This window comes from Microtus ochrogaster, chromosome 2, assembly GCF_000317375.1.
Source record: "Microtus ochrogaster isolate Prairie Vole_2 chromosome 2, MicOch1.0, whole genome shotgun sequence".
Classification (NCBI taxonomy): Eukaryota; Metazoa; Chordata; class Mammalia; order Rodentia; family Cricetidae; genus Microtus; species Microtus ochrogaster.
This window is the reverse complement of record NC_022010.1, coordinates 21034662-21049708: the sequence shown is the minus strand read 5'-3', so window position 1 is coordinate 21049708 and position 15047 is coordinate 21034662. Positions and strand designations below refer to the sequence as shown.

Genomic DNA, 15047 nt, shown 5'->3' with positions numbered 1-15047 from the left:
CTCTCTCTCTCTCTCTCTCTCTCTCTCTCTCTCTCTCTCTCTCTCTCTCTCTCTCCCCCTCTCCCTCCAACAATATCAATATACTACTTGAAAGTTCAGCGTCATATGTGGCTATCCTGAACCACACCTGGTGATTGTAAGATCACCCTTACATGAGCACTATACCTCTTCCAGAGCCAAGGTGCCCCTCAAGGCTCCAGCCAGCTGGCTGCATATGACCAAGATGTGCCCCACTGGAGTGGCTACTTTATTTTAAGTGACTCTCTTTTTCCAGGCTGAGTCACTCCTGCATGGCTATAAAAGGCAGTGGAACAGTGACTAAATGCACTTGGGTCCCAGCCACAGTTAAGTATTACTACCCTCTACTCCTTCCTTCTTATTTGCCTAACACAGGGGTCTTACTTTACCCCAGGCTGGCCTTAAACTCACAACAAGCCTCCTATCTCAGTCACCATAGTTCAGGGATTACAGACAAAAGTCCAAGTCCCAGTTTCGTCTTTCTTCTGACTCCACTTCCTGTTCTAATTCCACAACTCCACAAAAGGTTGAAAAGCAAAGATGTAGGGCTATCACTTCATCCTTGAAAACTCTTCCTCCCAACAGACAAAAAGCAGAGGTCTTTCCCCACATCCAACCTGAAGCACAGAAATCATCGACAAATCTAGTTTCCTCCTAACATGGTGCAATCCTAGAAGAGACCTGTCCCAAGCCTAGCATTTTGAAACTGTTCAAGAATGTAAACATCTATCAGGTATGGAGGTGTACACCTGCAATCCTAGAAGTCAAGAGGTGGAAACTAAAAATCAGGAGTTCAAGGAAAGTATTGATTACATACTGTGTTCAAGACCAACTGGGCTACATAAGACCCTGTAAAAGAGTAAAAGGCAGGGATATAGTTTGGTTGATAGGGTGCTTGCCTTGCCATGTACTCTCATCCCCCTATCTCCATTCCCAGACTTCATAAACCAACTAGATGTAGGTAATCCTAGCGCTCAGAGAGAGATGGAGGCGGAGGTCCAGAAAACGCATTACCAGCCTTGGCTACAAAGTAAGTTGTAACTCAGCCTGAGCTGCATGAGAACTTATGGACTGGAGGAATAGAGGGAGGGAAGGGAAGAGGGAGTGGGAATGAATGTCTATGAATCAGAAAAGAGTTCAGGCCTAGGGTGGCAAGGGTAAATTAAGATTCTGATCCCTGGAAATAAAAGCCAATTAACAACTGCTATGTTATATTAGGCATAGAGAATATTCCTTCACAAAATGGGCATGCCAAATCAGACATCAGAGGTCCTGCACTGCAGGGGGGCAGTAAAGATGGATAAGGGACCCCCAGTGGTCAGGGCTCAGGATGAACTCTTCTCCAGAAGAAAGGAATCAGGGAAGGCCATTTGTAAACAACACCATGAAATGAGGCACCTTTGGAAGCATGCTCCAGTGAACAAGAAATACCAAGATAAAAATGATGCACTGGCAGAATGGGAGATCCCTAGGAGCCACATAAAGCTGGATATGGCTGCACACATCTGTAATCCCAGTGAATCTATGTGATATGAGAAGCAAAGAAACAAAATGCCTGGACACTTACAGGAGAGCTACCCTCTTGTAGACAGCATAAAACAAAATACCAGTCTCAAAGAAAGCAGAAGGTGAGGACCACCAATACTTAAGGTTGTCCACGCTCATGCCATGAGGCCATGGGAAGGGTACACCTCTATATTCTATACTCACACAGGGAGGAATGAACACACACACACATGCACACACGTGCGCACACGCACGCACTTTCTTCCTTTCTTATTTATTAAGCTAGAGGAAAACATGTTGGAGTGAGAAAAGACAATCAAGGAGTGGCCTGAAGAGCCCAGCTTTCAGTACAAAAGCTGCTTGGTCGAGACAAGCACCGAGACAGTTTTAGGATGGGTGGCAGTGCTTCCACTCAGGAATATGGCTCTCCTTTTTCTTAGTTGTCCCATTGAAAATGGCTGGTGTGGTGCAAAGCTGAACAAGATAATCAGCATGCCCAGGCTCCTCCTAGAAGCACACCAGGCATTGAAGACACTAATCTAGTCTTTGAAATAGATTTCAACCATCAAAGACCTGAAGCAAGGCCTGAGTTACAAGACAGTCAATGGCATGGCTTCTCTAAGAATGTGTGAGGCCATGTTTCATCCAAAGCACAGGGGAAAACAAAAACAAACAATCACACAAATAAAGCAACCAACAAAAGTGAGCAGGATTGAGAGAGATTAAGAAAGACGTGGCTCTAACAAGGCTCAAAAAAGCAGAAGTGTTCATCTGCATGGAAGGTTACTGAGCCATCTGTGGCTCCTACAGAGAATGCTGTCACATGGGCATGTGTATGGTGCAAGGAAAGACTTCTCTCGGCAGAAGATGCCAGTTATGGGATCCCAGCACTCAGCTTGCCACATGGCCATGGTCTACTGCCTGGTGGAAGAGATAAAAAAAAAATAACTTTGAAGAAGAGGGATAGGAGTTCCTCCCCAGGACCCACTGTCTGGCACATGGACGGCATTCCATAAATATCTGCAAAATGATTAACTGTCAGCACAAACCACCTCGGGGAATATTTTAAACTGATAACTATTAAATTAGGTTTCTTTTTTTTTTTCAGTTCCCTTTATGAAGCAAAGATCTACTGCACCTATAAAGTATTCTACATTCTAAGCTAATAACGGTTTGTTTTATTTTATTTTATTTTATATTAGGTAAGACTGAGCATATTAGGCAAGCATTTTATTCCTAAGTAATGCCCCCAGTCCCCTCACTGGGGGACACTAGGCAAGCACTCTATTGTTGAACCACATGCCCCCAGCCCTATTTTTACTAACTATTTTAAGACAGGGTCTCACTAAGTTCCTTGGACTGGCCTTGAACTTGGTCTTTACCCCAGAAAGTCCTACAACTGAAGATCCTACTGCCTCAGCTTTCTTCAATAGCCGGAAGGCAAGTATGTGGCATAAGACTGGACTTTTAAAGTTATACAAACACACCATGGGTAGGAGGTGCCAGGTATACAAGTAGCCCTTCACAAGCTGAGCACCAGCATTAATCTCTTTGTTTCCTGACTACAGATACAATGGACCAGATACCCCAAGCTCCTGTGGTCAAGGCTTCTCTACCAGAGTGGACTGTACTCTCATATTGTAAGTCCAAGTAAACCCTTTTTTTCTTAAGTTGCTTTTGTCATGAAAGTGAAAAAGTCACTAATACAACTCTCAACACATTCATAGAAGCTCAGACTCTAGAAAGAATCATGCACACCACCCTTACAACCTGTGTCAAGAAACATCAAAGTTTATAGCAGAAGAAATGAGGTTTTACCAGCAATATTGGTGCAATGCCGTCTTTGAACACACTACTTGCCTAGCATCATGGAAATCAGCATGAAGCTCACTGTCCCACAATGGTCCTGGAAAGACTTCAGTTAACACCATCCTGACATACCAGAGGCTAAAACAGCAAGTGGGCCTGACAATGCTCATGTGTCCAGCCTATGTAATGCCTATACTTGGTATCAACAACTTGTCCACTGCCACATCCCATGGGTGAGGCATACACTCTGCCAGGGTAGAGTTGGAGGCAAGTGGAAAAAGCAGGCATCCTGCCATGTATTTTTTTCTGAAGAACTAAGAAATGTCTCAATAAGTATTCTAAATTATCCCAGGGGTCATGAGACCCCTTCTGAAGACTGCGACTCAGTCCCAGCTCACCTCTGGAGTGTTCTTCTTGAATTCTCGGCTCTGCTCAATGAGCCGTTTTCTGGACTGCTCACTCTCATCTTGCCTGTTTGCCAATACTGTTGCGGTGGCATCAAGTTCTCTCTGTGGGGAGATTGAGAAAGGAAAAGCAAGATTATAATTTGCAGTTTCTACCAGGAGGGATCAAGTGGATGCTGGTGCTGAATAACAAGGAGAAACTCCTGGGAATGAATTCATGGGCAGGAAGTAGGCTCAAGGACAATGTTAAGGACCATAAGCATAACATACTCACTCAACACCAGTCCCAGACAGTAACTGGAGAGAACCAAATTTGTTCAGCATGCTGCACAAAGGATTCCTTCCTATGGTAACAACCATAGGAACAGTTTCCTCCTAAACCTTAGTTGAGTCAATGCCCCCACATCTCTCCAGGCCATTCTCCTGAGTTCTCGTCCCCCTGCCTAACAGTGTTTGCCCCAAATAGATTCTACTATTCTGGCCAGCCTTCTACAGTGTGGACCTGAAACTTCAGGGAACAACAGTTGGTTTAGTTCCACTCAACAAATACTGCTTGAAAACTTATTCTAAGCCAGGCATCCCAATTGGATCCATTAACCTATTAGTTTGAGAAAGGAATTTTTTAAAAGCAAATTCCAAGAATAATTATCCCCACTGCCCTGTAAGCTTTTCAGAGGCACTGTTCACCAAGCATCCCATAGGCCTTGGAATTTGAGGACCCCCAAGGTAGGTTACCAGAACACTGGCCAAGTCTGAGGACTCTGCTCTGAACAGCAATCAGTCACACACAGTGTCAGAGAGCCTGTATCCCAGCCCTAAGACTGGGAGAATCTGTCATAAGGAGCTGCCCAAAACAGCCCATGGCAGATGGGGCCCAGGATGGAGCTCCAGGCTCACAGCAGGTATACAGGCCATGTGGCTGCCCACTGAATGGCCTGCTGTCTCATATGCTAAGTCGAGTAAATTCAGTAACTGAATACACAGAGCAGAACATTCTGTGTGGCATTCAGTAACTGTTACAAGTGGTTCCTCATCCACAGCAGGTCCCACTCTGTTCCTGGGAGAGCTAAAAGGCCAAGAAGGCCACCAAGATCCCATATCTCCTGAGACAATTCATGACTGGGGGGGGGGGTCCTCATGTACCCCGGTTGGCCTCAGAATCATTATAAAGCTGAGGATGCCCTGGAATTCTTGATCCTACAGTGTTTGTCTTTCTCCCAATTGTTGGGATTATAGGCATGTATTATGCAGTGCTGAGGCAGAACTCAGGACTTTATGTATACTGGGCAAGCACCCTACCAACTAAGCCATATCCCTAATCCCCCTCAGAAATTCTACAAGTCTTAAAAGGAATTGTGCAGTGCAGTTCCCTAGAGCTAGAAGCACTGGCATAAGAACATGGAGGGGTGCATGTAAGAGAACTGGTGGGCAATATATAACAGGTTGCCCATCACTCAAAGCGCTCCTAGTTACCACCTGAGTAGCTAGGATGGGAGGTGAAAGTCAATTTGCCTTATAGAACTTTCCATGGGAATGTGAAGTGGGGTAAGGGGTAGGTACCCCTGCTGAGAATGACCTTTAATTTCTGATCCTCCTGCCTCCTCCTTTGGAGTGCTAGAGTCACATGCATGTGCCACACACTATGTGGTGCTGGGAAGAAACCTAGGGTTTCCTACATACTAGGCACTTTATAGACTGAATAGCATTCTCAGCCCCCCTGCTTCCTTTTTAGTGGAAACAACCCACTAGGCCAGAAAGCCATCCTGGGTGACACTTCCCCGGTACCATGATGGTGTGGCTCATGGCCAGACAAGATGACAGAGAGCTGGAACAACCAACCAGCATGCTGTCAACTTAGAAATCTTAAGACAGTTTAAATGTGGAGAGGGGAACTGTGAGGTGGGGAGAGGCCCTCATGCCACACTCCCTTTAGTATTTCTGGCATTCACACAAATCCTGGGTGAGCAAATCCAAAGGAATACTGTGGGCTAGCATTCAAGAACAGATGTCAAAGCTACTGCAGAAAAGAGGGAAACACTGGGCGTTTTGATAGACCACATTTGAAAGTCATCCCAGAGAAGAGGAGGCAGAGGAAAAAGAGCAACCGCCACCAACGTGGGGAAGTGGGATGGAAAGAGAGGCAAGCAAGCAGCCACAGATATCGCAGAAGGCTTGCAAAAATATAAACAATCTGGCAAGAAGGAGGACTTAGACGGCTATATTTAAGCAGCAGAAGAAGTTATAATGGGAGACTTGGAGAAGGGCGGAAAAAAAGCCAATATTGAAATATGACAGGAACGGGAGAAGTTGATGTTTCCTTCCAGACACACACACACACACACACACACACACACACACAAACCTTGGAGAAACAGAAAACCAGTGCTGGCTGTCTTTTTCAACAGGGATCCAACTGCCTGTAGTGAAGAAGCCTGGGTCCCCAGTTAAAGGACAAGTGACATCTTTTGGCTTCTTCAAGTCAATGGGGTGTTGGATGTTAAAGGGAACTTGTGGGGTTCCAGCCTTCCCAGTTAGTAAGTACATTTTGGGGGATAAAATTAGAACACGAGGTTGCTGGGCATGGCAGTGTATGTAATCCCAGCACTCAGGAGGTAGAGGCATAAGATTAGAAATTCAAAGACATCTTCAACTTCATATCAAGTTTGAGACCAGCCTGGTCTTCCTAAGTCTGTGGCTTGAAAAACTAAACAAAGGGCCAGTGAATATGGCTCAGTGTAAAGTTCTTACCTAACATGAATGTAGGCCTGGGCTCAAACCCCCAGTACCAAAAATAAATAAATAAGGTAATAAAGAAAGCATTGCTTACTGACTCAAAAGCACAAGCAGCTGAGTTAGATCTCAACATGCAGAGAAAAAGCTACATGTAAGGCCACTGTTAGAAAGGAAGAAAGGATGTCCCTGGGGCTTACTGGTCATCTAGCCTACAAACAACTCCCACTGTCATGAGAAACCCTGTTAAAAAAAGAAAAAGAAAAAAAAAAGATGAATGGCACCTGAGGGATGATAGCAGAGGTTGTGTTCTGGCATCCACAGACATGTGCACAGAGAGGGCTAGTGGGGTGAAAGTGAGGCACCTACCTACAAACACACACACACACACACCACAAAGAAAATAAAGGACATTGGTCAGACCCTCTGATTCTGAGGTCTTCCCCCAGGCTGACAGCTTGAGTAGAATAGGTGGCTGGTGACCAGGAACCCACCTCTGACATCACATTGTAAAGCCCACCTGGGGACAGCTGCTGCTGGCAGTCAGGGACTCTATGGGGATCTACCTCAGTCCTTAATGCCAACCTTGTTGATATATGTGAACCGACATGAGGAGCCATGACAGAGACCACATTTGGAGACCACAAGAGTCCCCAAATTTAATACTGTGCTGCCACCTGCCACGACAGAAACAGACTGACATGGTGAGTAGATTAAGTCTTCCACCTATGTGTGGAACTTCCACTGCTCCAGGTAGGACTAGTCACATTGTTAAGGCTCTAAGTCTTTAACTGATTGCTTACAAAAAAGAGTAAAACACCACCAAATTTTGGGGGCGGGGTCCTTATCTGTGTTCGCATATGGAGGCCAGAGATGGAAGACAGAAACTTTCCTTTATCACTCTCACCTCATTTTTTGGGACAGGGTCCCTCACTGAATCAGAAGCTCACAGATTCAGTGAGGCTGGGTAATTAATCAGCTCCAGGGATCCATTCACTTGCATCCACTCCCCAGAGCTAAGACTGTGGATATGCAGGATTATAGCCAGCTTCTAACATGGGTGCTGGGGTTCCAAATTCAGGTCCTCATACCTAGTATCAGAAATTTGACTGACTGAGCCATCTCCCCAGCCCCCACCAAACCCTTTTGAAGGAGAAGACTGCATTCTCAAGCTCCAGAGACAACAAGAAGGGAATAGACGGCTACAAAACACATGACCAATACTGTTTTATTATCCACCGAGCCTGTCTATTCTCAAAGTGTCAAATACAATGACGTACTAATAAGAGAATCTAATGTGTTGAGAGAAGGGGGAGATGTGGGACCAAAACACAGAAGCATCAGCTCATGAGTCACAGGTCACATGGAAACAGGAGCTCAGAGAGTCCCCACATCTGAAAGACATTAAGATGCAAAAGAGGGAAAAGCTGGAACCAACTTAACTGCCTGTGAACAGTGTTATTTGGCATGGCCACCAATGAATGATATTTTTTTGTGGTGGTTTTTAAAAAACAGAAAACAAACAAACAGAAACATTTTACATGGACCCAAAAATGCTATGTGAGACAGTATGGTTATCAAGATCTACTTAGTCAAAATCAGCAAATAATCAAACGGTGCTTACACAGTAAAAAGACTATCTCTCCACACGCTAGCCAGACTCAAAGAAACCTGAACTGAGTTTGTTCTCAGGGGAGTCTAGTGAGGAACAGACTTATTTTGAGGTGTAAACTCTTTGACTTTCTTGGGAAAATGGGAAGGTATTAATTTTTAAAATCCTGCCATCCAGATTCAATAGCACAGGCCTTTAGTTCTAGTTACTTGGCAAGCTGAGGGAAGGGGATCGTTTCAATTCAGGAGCAAGCTCAAGGCCAGCTTCAACAAGAGCAAAATTCATCTTGGGGGGTGGGTGGCCTATCATTACAACATTCCCCATCTTTTGCCAAACAGCTGCATTTCAAACAATGTACCCACTGGCCAAGTGGGGCTAGAAGAGAAGAGGAGGCAGCCATGGCAGCTACAGTCATTCACAAAAATACACCCAGCCCAACCAGACACTCCTGCTAATGCAGGAAAGAAGAACCCTAGGTCCCAGGTGGACAAGGCTGACAACAGTATACACACGAACTCAGAGTCTGACACACCCAACAAGGTAGAAAGCACTGGAAATGACACTGAGAAGTGTCTGAGCAACAGGGGCACCTCATACAGAAACTGTTTTCCGTTTTAAAGGAATCCCTTCCTGGATGATTGGATGACAGATCCAGGGTGAAACTCTGGCTTTTGAACCACATGGCCCCTTGTTGTTAAGAGGCCACTTGTTTGTTTCCCAGCCGCCCAGAAGCTCTGCCCCGAAATAACCACACAGAAACTGTATTCATTAAATCACTGCTTTCCCCATTAGCTCTAGATTCTTATTGGCTAACTCTTACATATTAATTTAACCCATTTCTATTAATCTGTGTATTGCTACAAGGCTGTGGCTTACCGGGTAAAGTTCCGACGTCTGTCTCTGGTGGGACTACATGGCTTTACTCACTATTATTATTAGTGTGAGTAAGCTCACACTAATCTATTATCTGCCCCTGAGTAGCATATGGCTTCTGTGGCACTTCTTAGTGCTCTATGGTCAAGCTATGTATGCCAAGCCAGGAAGGGAACCTAGTGAATGCTCATTCCTCAAGGCTATTCTACTGACCAAGCCTAGAGAGCCCCTGCCCTTCCTCAGAAGAGCTTCTAAAGAAACCACCAAGACTCATCAAGGAGAGCAGATAGCTGTTGGCATGTCCCTGTGTCTGAGTTCACAAATATACAGGCCTTCCTTGACCTGGGGGACAGAGGTATGGCTATTTGCCTCAATGATTTTGAACTCTGGGATATTTTATCTGTTTCTGACAGGTCCTCAAAGGGTTCCTAATAGCTCCAGGTTTTCCTCTGTGGGAGCTCCAGCCTCCAGCCAAAAGAAGATGCATTTGCAAGAAGACAACCAAAGACTGCCATGTAATGTCAGGCCTGTCTCCCAGAACCTAGACTGGGCATGGTATTGCATGCTGTCATCCCAGTACCTTGAAGGTTTAGGCAGGAGGATTGAAGGTTGGAGCCAGCCTGGGCTAAATAAGGAGCGGAAGGAAGGAAGGAAGGAAGGAAGGAAGGAAGGAAGGAAGGAAGGAAGGAAGGAAGGAAGGAAGGAAGATCAAACAGGCAAGGATGTTTAAAAATAAGTCTTAATAGCTGCTGAGATGACAGGTAAGGGCATTTGCAGCCAAGATTGATAATCTGGGTTTAATTTCTAAGACCCATATAGTGAAAAGAACCAGCTCCTGCAAGTTGTCCTCTGACCTCCACACACATGTATGGCACATGCAAAGACACACACACACAGTGAAAATGAAATAGAAAATTTTTAAATGAGTCTTGAGAGCACCAATGATAACTTTGAAACTGCTCACCCTAAGAGTATGTCTTTTTTTTTTCTACAACAGAAATGTTCATGCAGGGCAACCCCACTTCTAATGAGGTTCACTCTTCTTCAGGTCCCCAGGAGCAGACATTTGTATACCATTGGCCAGGCTTTCCACTGGGTGGGTCTCCTTAGACCTGTAAAGGAATCTCCACTACCATTGCATGCTCATGCAAATCAGAATCATTGCCCCTGAAACTGATACTTCAGCAATACAAGTAAAGTGTTCTTTTTGCATTACCTTTACCTTCTTTATGTTTTCTTTTAGTTGTGTGTGTGTGTGTGTGTAGGTCAGAAAACAATCTTTGAGAGTTGGTTCTCTCCTTCTACCATGTGTGTCCTGTGAACTGAACTCAGATCATCAGTCTTGGTTGCAAGCACCTTTACCAGCTGAGTACCTTGCTGACTCAAACTCTACCTTTATTCTGAGAACCTATTTCAGATGATGTCCCCTTTAGAGACTGCCTGTCAAACCCATCAGAACAACTACAGCTGACAGAGGAGTTGTCGATGATATCAATGCAAGTAAAAACTGAGCTGCTGCCATCTATAGAAACAAGCCTTCACAATTATTACACAAGCCATTTCTCCCATATTTAAGCACCCACATTTGTTTGGACTAATAGGAGGTGCTCCAGTTACAAAGGAGTAAAGACTCAGGGCTCAGCCACCCATCAAATTCCTATAACTCCCCCAGCCCCAACTCAAAAAATATTTGGCTGGGGATAGAGATGTGGTTCAGCATTAGATCATCTCCCCAGAAAGGGGCCAAGGACATAGTCAGCAGTACATGGCCTGTCTAGAATCCTCCAGTCAGGACCTGAGAGCGTGGCTGGGCTGTAGAGTTCTGGTCTAGAATTCCCCAGGGAAGGACTGCAAGCATGGTTCAGCAGTCGAAGCCTAGTCTAGAATCCACCAGTGAGGAACTATGGTGTGTCTAAGCAGTAGAACACTTGTCCAGCAGTGTGAGGCCCTGGGTTCCATCCCCAGTACTGCAAAATGAATGGATGAATGAATGAATGAGAAGTCCTTCAATAAGTGACAGGGGGAAACCCTGCACAGGAACTTGAACTCCTCCCTCCCACAATCTGTGGTAGTTGTGGTCAGCTGGTCCCCTCTCTGGAGATTAATTAAGATAATGCATCTTAAAGTTCAGGGCCCAGTAACCATTACATCAAGGTTAATTTCTCTTTACTAGTGAAGCCACACACTTGGCCTTAGCCCTGAATTCATTCTACCACCAGCATCCTAGACCAGGTGGGAGCCCTGGAGACTCAGATAAACCAGAAGCCTTGCAAGCTGAGGGGACTGCTGTCTAACAGAGAAAAAGAAAACAGGGAGGAAAGATAGACAAGACAGAAGTAAATATGCTGGTGGAGAAAAGTGGGAAAAGTCAGGGAAGAGAACAAATCCTTCTGAAGGGAAGGCACCTAGGCTTCCATGAAGGACCTTCATTTTCACTGGGGCTGGGGCACAGGTGGGCTGTGTTCATTCTCAGGGCTTACCCAGAACTGTGCTCTATGTGACAAAACACAGACAACTTCAGAGACACTGGGAACCTTGTTACAGCTACTCGGGGCCAGCAGTGAACAAGAAAGTACCATCTAGAGAGCAGTAGCCTGGCTTCCATGTCAAAGGGACTGTGAGAGACAGGCAAGGGTCAGACAGCAGCAGGTGCGTGTGTCAGGCTCAGGATTTCTACAGAATGTTTTATAGGAGCAAAACCTCTCACAACAGAGAAAGATACGGGGTGACACTTTTGAGGATTAGGAAGACCCTCTAGGGCCGTGCTATTGCACACTTGGGTTATGTATGTGTGCATATGTATGTGCATGCATGTGGAAGTCTAAGGTCAACTCTGGGTATTATTCTCTAGGTATGGTTCCCCTTTTCTTGAGCAGGCTCTCTCAGTGGCCTGGAATTTACCAACTAGGCAAGACCAGCTGGCCAATGAACCTTGGGATTCTCCTCTACCTCCCCAAATAACAAGTATGTTTCACTACAACCAGTTTTTTTGACATGGGCTCTGATGATCAAACTGGGATCCTTAACACTTTAATGACTAGGCTTTTCCCCTAGTTCTGTACCTATACATTTTTTACTAACATTTTAAAAGCAAACATTTATGTATTAAAAAGTACATTTTGTCCCCATACTAAGGCCTGGGCTTGAAAGCATTGGCAAGGACATGGGGTGCTTCACTCATAGAATGGTGTTGATCTCCAGTGTAGGACAGCATGGGGGATTACTCATGGTCTCCACTTTAGGCAGAACCATTCAGGATCCCCCATGTAAATATTAATGTTTTCGCCTACTTTGTATGACTTTAATTCAAGAAACAGGTATGACCTATTTCCAAATGTTTTTCTGGGGAAGGAACCTTTCATTATTGGGTTCCTCATCACAGACTTCTGGCCCACAGTCATAACTCTAGTCTTCTACTCTGAGATGTCAGACACAGAGTCAGATGTCAGAGTGGGCACCCCTCTGTGGAAGTCACAGGTCTACAGAATCAGGCTGACTGTCAATGGACCCTAAGAGCAACTGGTAGTGGTAAAGGCAGTGTAGTTGGAGAGGGAGACTCACACCGGAACAGCATTGCCAATACGCACGTGTCCCAGGAAACCCTTGGATTCTATAGGCTGGTAGAGATTGGGCTGGTAATCAACACGGAGCAATGGAAGAAAAGGGGCAAATGGAACTGAAAGGCCAGCCGCCTAGGAGGTACCACAGACCTGGGGATATAGGCCCACATACAGGGTTTCAAGGGCCAGACTGGCCTATACAGAAAGATCCTGTCACATAAAGAGGGGGAATGGTGGAGAGGTGGCTTAGCAGCTCTTGCTGCTCTTCCAGACAACCTGAATTTGATTCACAGAATCCACATTGGATGCCTCACAACTACCTCTAAATCCAGCTCCAAGGGACCCAACATCCTCTCCCATCTCCAGGACACCCACCACTCACCCACCCACAGGGAGGGAGAAGGGAGACATACAGAAACAAAAATAAGATCTTTTAAGAGGAAAAAAAAACTGTTTTCCATCTAAGGGAGACAAAAAAAAAAGGGCAAAGTGAGCATGTGCACAAGAAAGTCCATGCTAGTATATGACCTTCCCAGGGACCTGGAGAGTTACAGGAACTCTGTTTTTTAAGCCTTGGTAAGCATCTTAGTGTTGGCCACCTCTATCCCCCTTTAAAATTAAGGTGAAACAAGGAGAATAAAACCTCACTTAGAGCCTGCTGTGGTGGCACACACCTTTAGGCTCAGCACCTCAGGAGACAGAAGCAGGCAGATCTCTGTGAGTTCAAGGCCTGGTCTACATAGAGTTCTAAGACAGCCAGGACTATTACACAGAGAAACCCTGGTGGGGGGCGCAGGCACACACAAAAAAAGCAAAACCTCAAGAAACTTCCTCATAAGATCTAACAGTGCACAATAGTTAGGTTTACTCTGTGTTTACCCCATATCAAGGACACACCCTGCTCTTCAGCAAACCCACAGTAAAAAAGAAAGGATAATATGGGCTGTCATGATGGCTCAGTGGGTAGCAGTGCTTGCTGACAAGCCTGATGACCTGATCTTGATCCCCAGATCTTACAAGTAGAGAACCAACTACATAAAGTTGTCCATGGTTCTCCGTGTGTATGCCATGGGACACAGACATACACAGTGCACTAACACAATAAATAGATGTAGAAAATGGAATTTATAACTTCAGAAAGGATAATTTGTGAACTTCAAATGCCTTGTAAAGAAGGGCACTCAACTTCAGCTTCAGAACCAGTCTGAACGCAGACAGCTTTGCACCTGCTAGTGGCCTTCAGCAAGCCACCTCACCTACAGGATGGGCATAGTGCCCTGAAGCTCCTCCTAGAGAAGTATGGAGAGGTATAATGAAACACTCATAGTGCAAGAGGTGTTGGTGTTGCTGTCACGCCTCCTCTCCAGGGCCCCACAGTCAGTTGGGAGTAGCAACAGATGTCACACTTAGTAAGAGTGGTGCTGCATACTTGAGGTCATGGACAGAGTTCAGTGTCAGCTGCATGTGACCATTAGTGCTGTCACCTTGACAAAAATCTACAATTGCCTAGAAGATGGGCTTCTCAGTATGCCTGTGCAGGACATCTCGACTGCATTAAATGTGTTGGAGAGGCCAGCACTATTCCCTGGCTTGGATCCTAAACTGTACAAATGAAGAAAGAGAGCTGAGAAGCACATGAATGCATCAATCTTTGGTTGTCGCTAGGCATGTATTAGACCAGCTGCTTCAAGTCCCCACTGCCTTGACTTCCCAGTGATAACGAACTATATCTGGAGCAAGCTGAAATAAATCCTCACTTTATGTTGTTTTTACAAGGGTATTTTATCACAGCAATAGGAAAAGAAACTAAGACAGCATGGGAGCATGAGTCCCTGACTTTGCTTCCCAGAAGCCATGTGTTTAAAAAAAAAAAAAAAAAAAAAAAAAAAAAAGTTGGTCATTGGTGGCATGTTCCACACACTAGTAAGGCAGAGACAGAAAGATCCCTGGAGTCAGCCAGCCTAGCCTAATCTGTGATCGAGATTGAAAAACTTCAGAGACCCAAGATTTGGAGGGTTTTAGTTTTGCTTTTCACTCCATCACAACCCCCATTCCCAGCGCAAAAATAAAAACTGCAGCTGCATCTGACAAGCCTTGCACCACACACAATACCTGCTAGACTCTCAGACAGTGAGATGTGAGAGACAGCATTTCAGGGTGAAAAATGAAATATGCAGAACATCAGATAGCAGCCATTCTAAGAATCAGTGTCAGGCAGGCAGGGACAGAAAGGCAGCCTTTCAATCTGCACAGGAGGGGCAGTTTCTGAAAAATCCATTTCATACACTGTGTTCCCTGGGCACAAATGCAGCAGCCTGACTTCTCTCTTCAGAAACTTTGGGCTCCAAACAGGGGACATCTTCCTCTTCTCCCAACTGCCACAGGACCCTCCTTGCCCCTCACCAGTCCTCTACCATAACTAACCCAAGGTTGGCTCTTGATGTCTAATGGTCGCTGTCTGGAGATCAGTTACTTTCTCCCTAGGTTGTCTTATACCTGGGCTAAAGAGGAAATGTCCCTACCTCACCCCTGGCT

The 15047-nt window shown here is 45.3% G+C and overlaps 1 protein-coding gene across 6 annotated transcripts in view; it reads right to left on the bottom strand.

Annotated features, from left to right (window-relative positions):
- Cux1 (cut like homeobox 1) overlaps positions 1 to 15047 on the bottom strand; it is a 333866-nt gene that overhangs the window by 241573 nt on the left and 77246 nt on the right. For all 6 annotated transcript variants that reach the window (XM_005344582.2, XM_005344581.2, XM_026784688.1 and 3 more), the window contains exon 2: positions 3732 to 3842. In XM_005344582.2, the coding sequence (XP_005344639.1) occupies positions 3732 to 3842 (111 nt within the window). The remainder of the gene's footprint in view (positions 1 to 3731; positions 3843 to 15047) is intronic.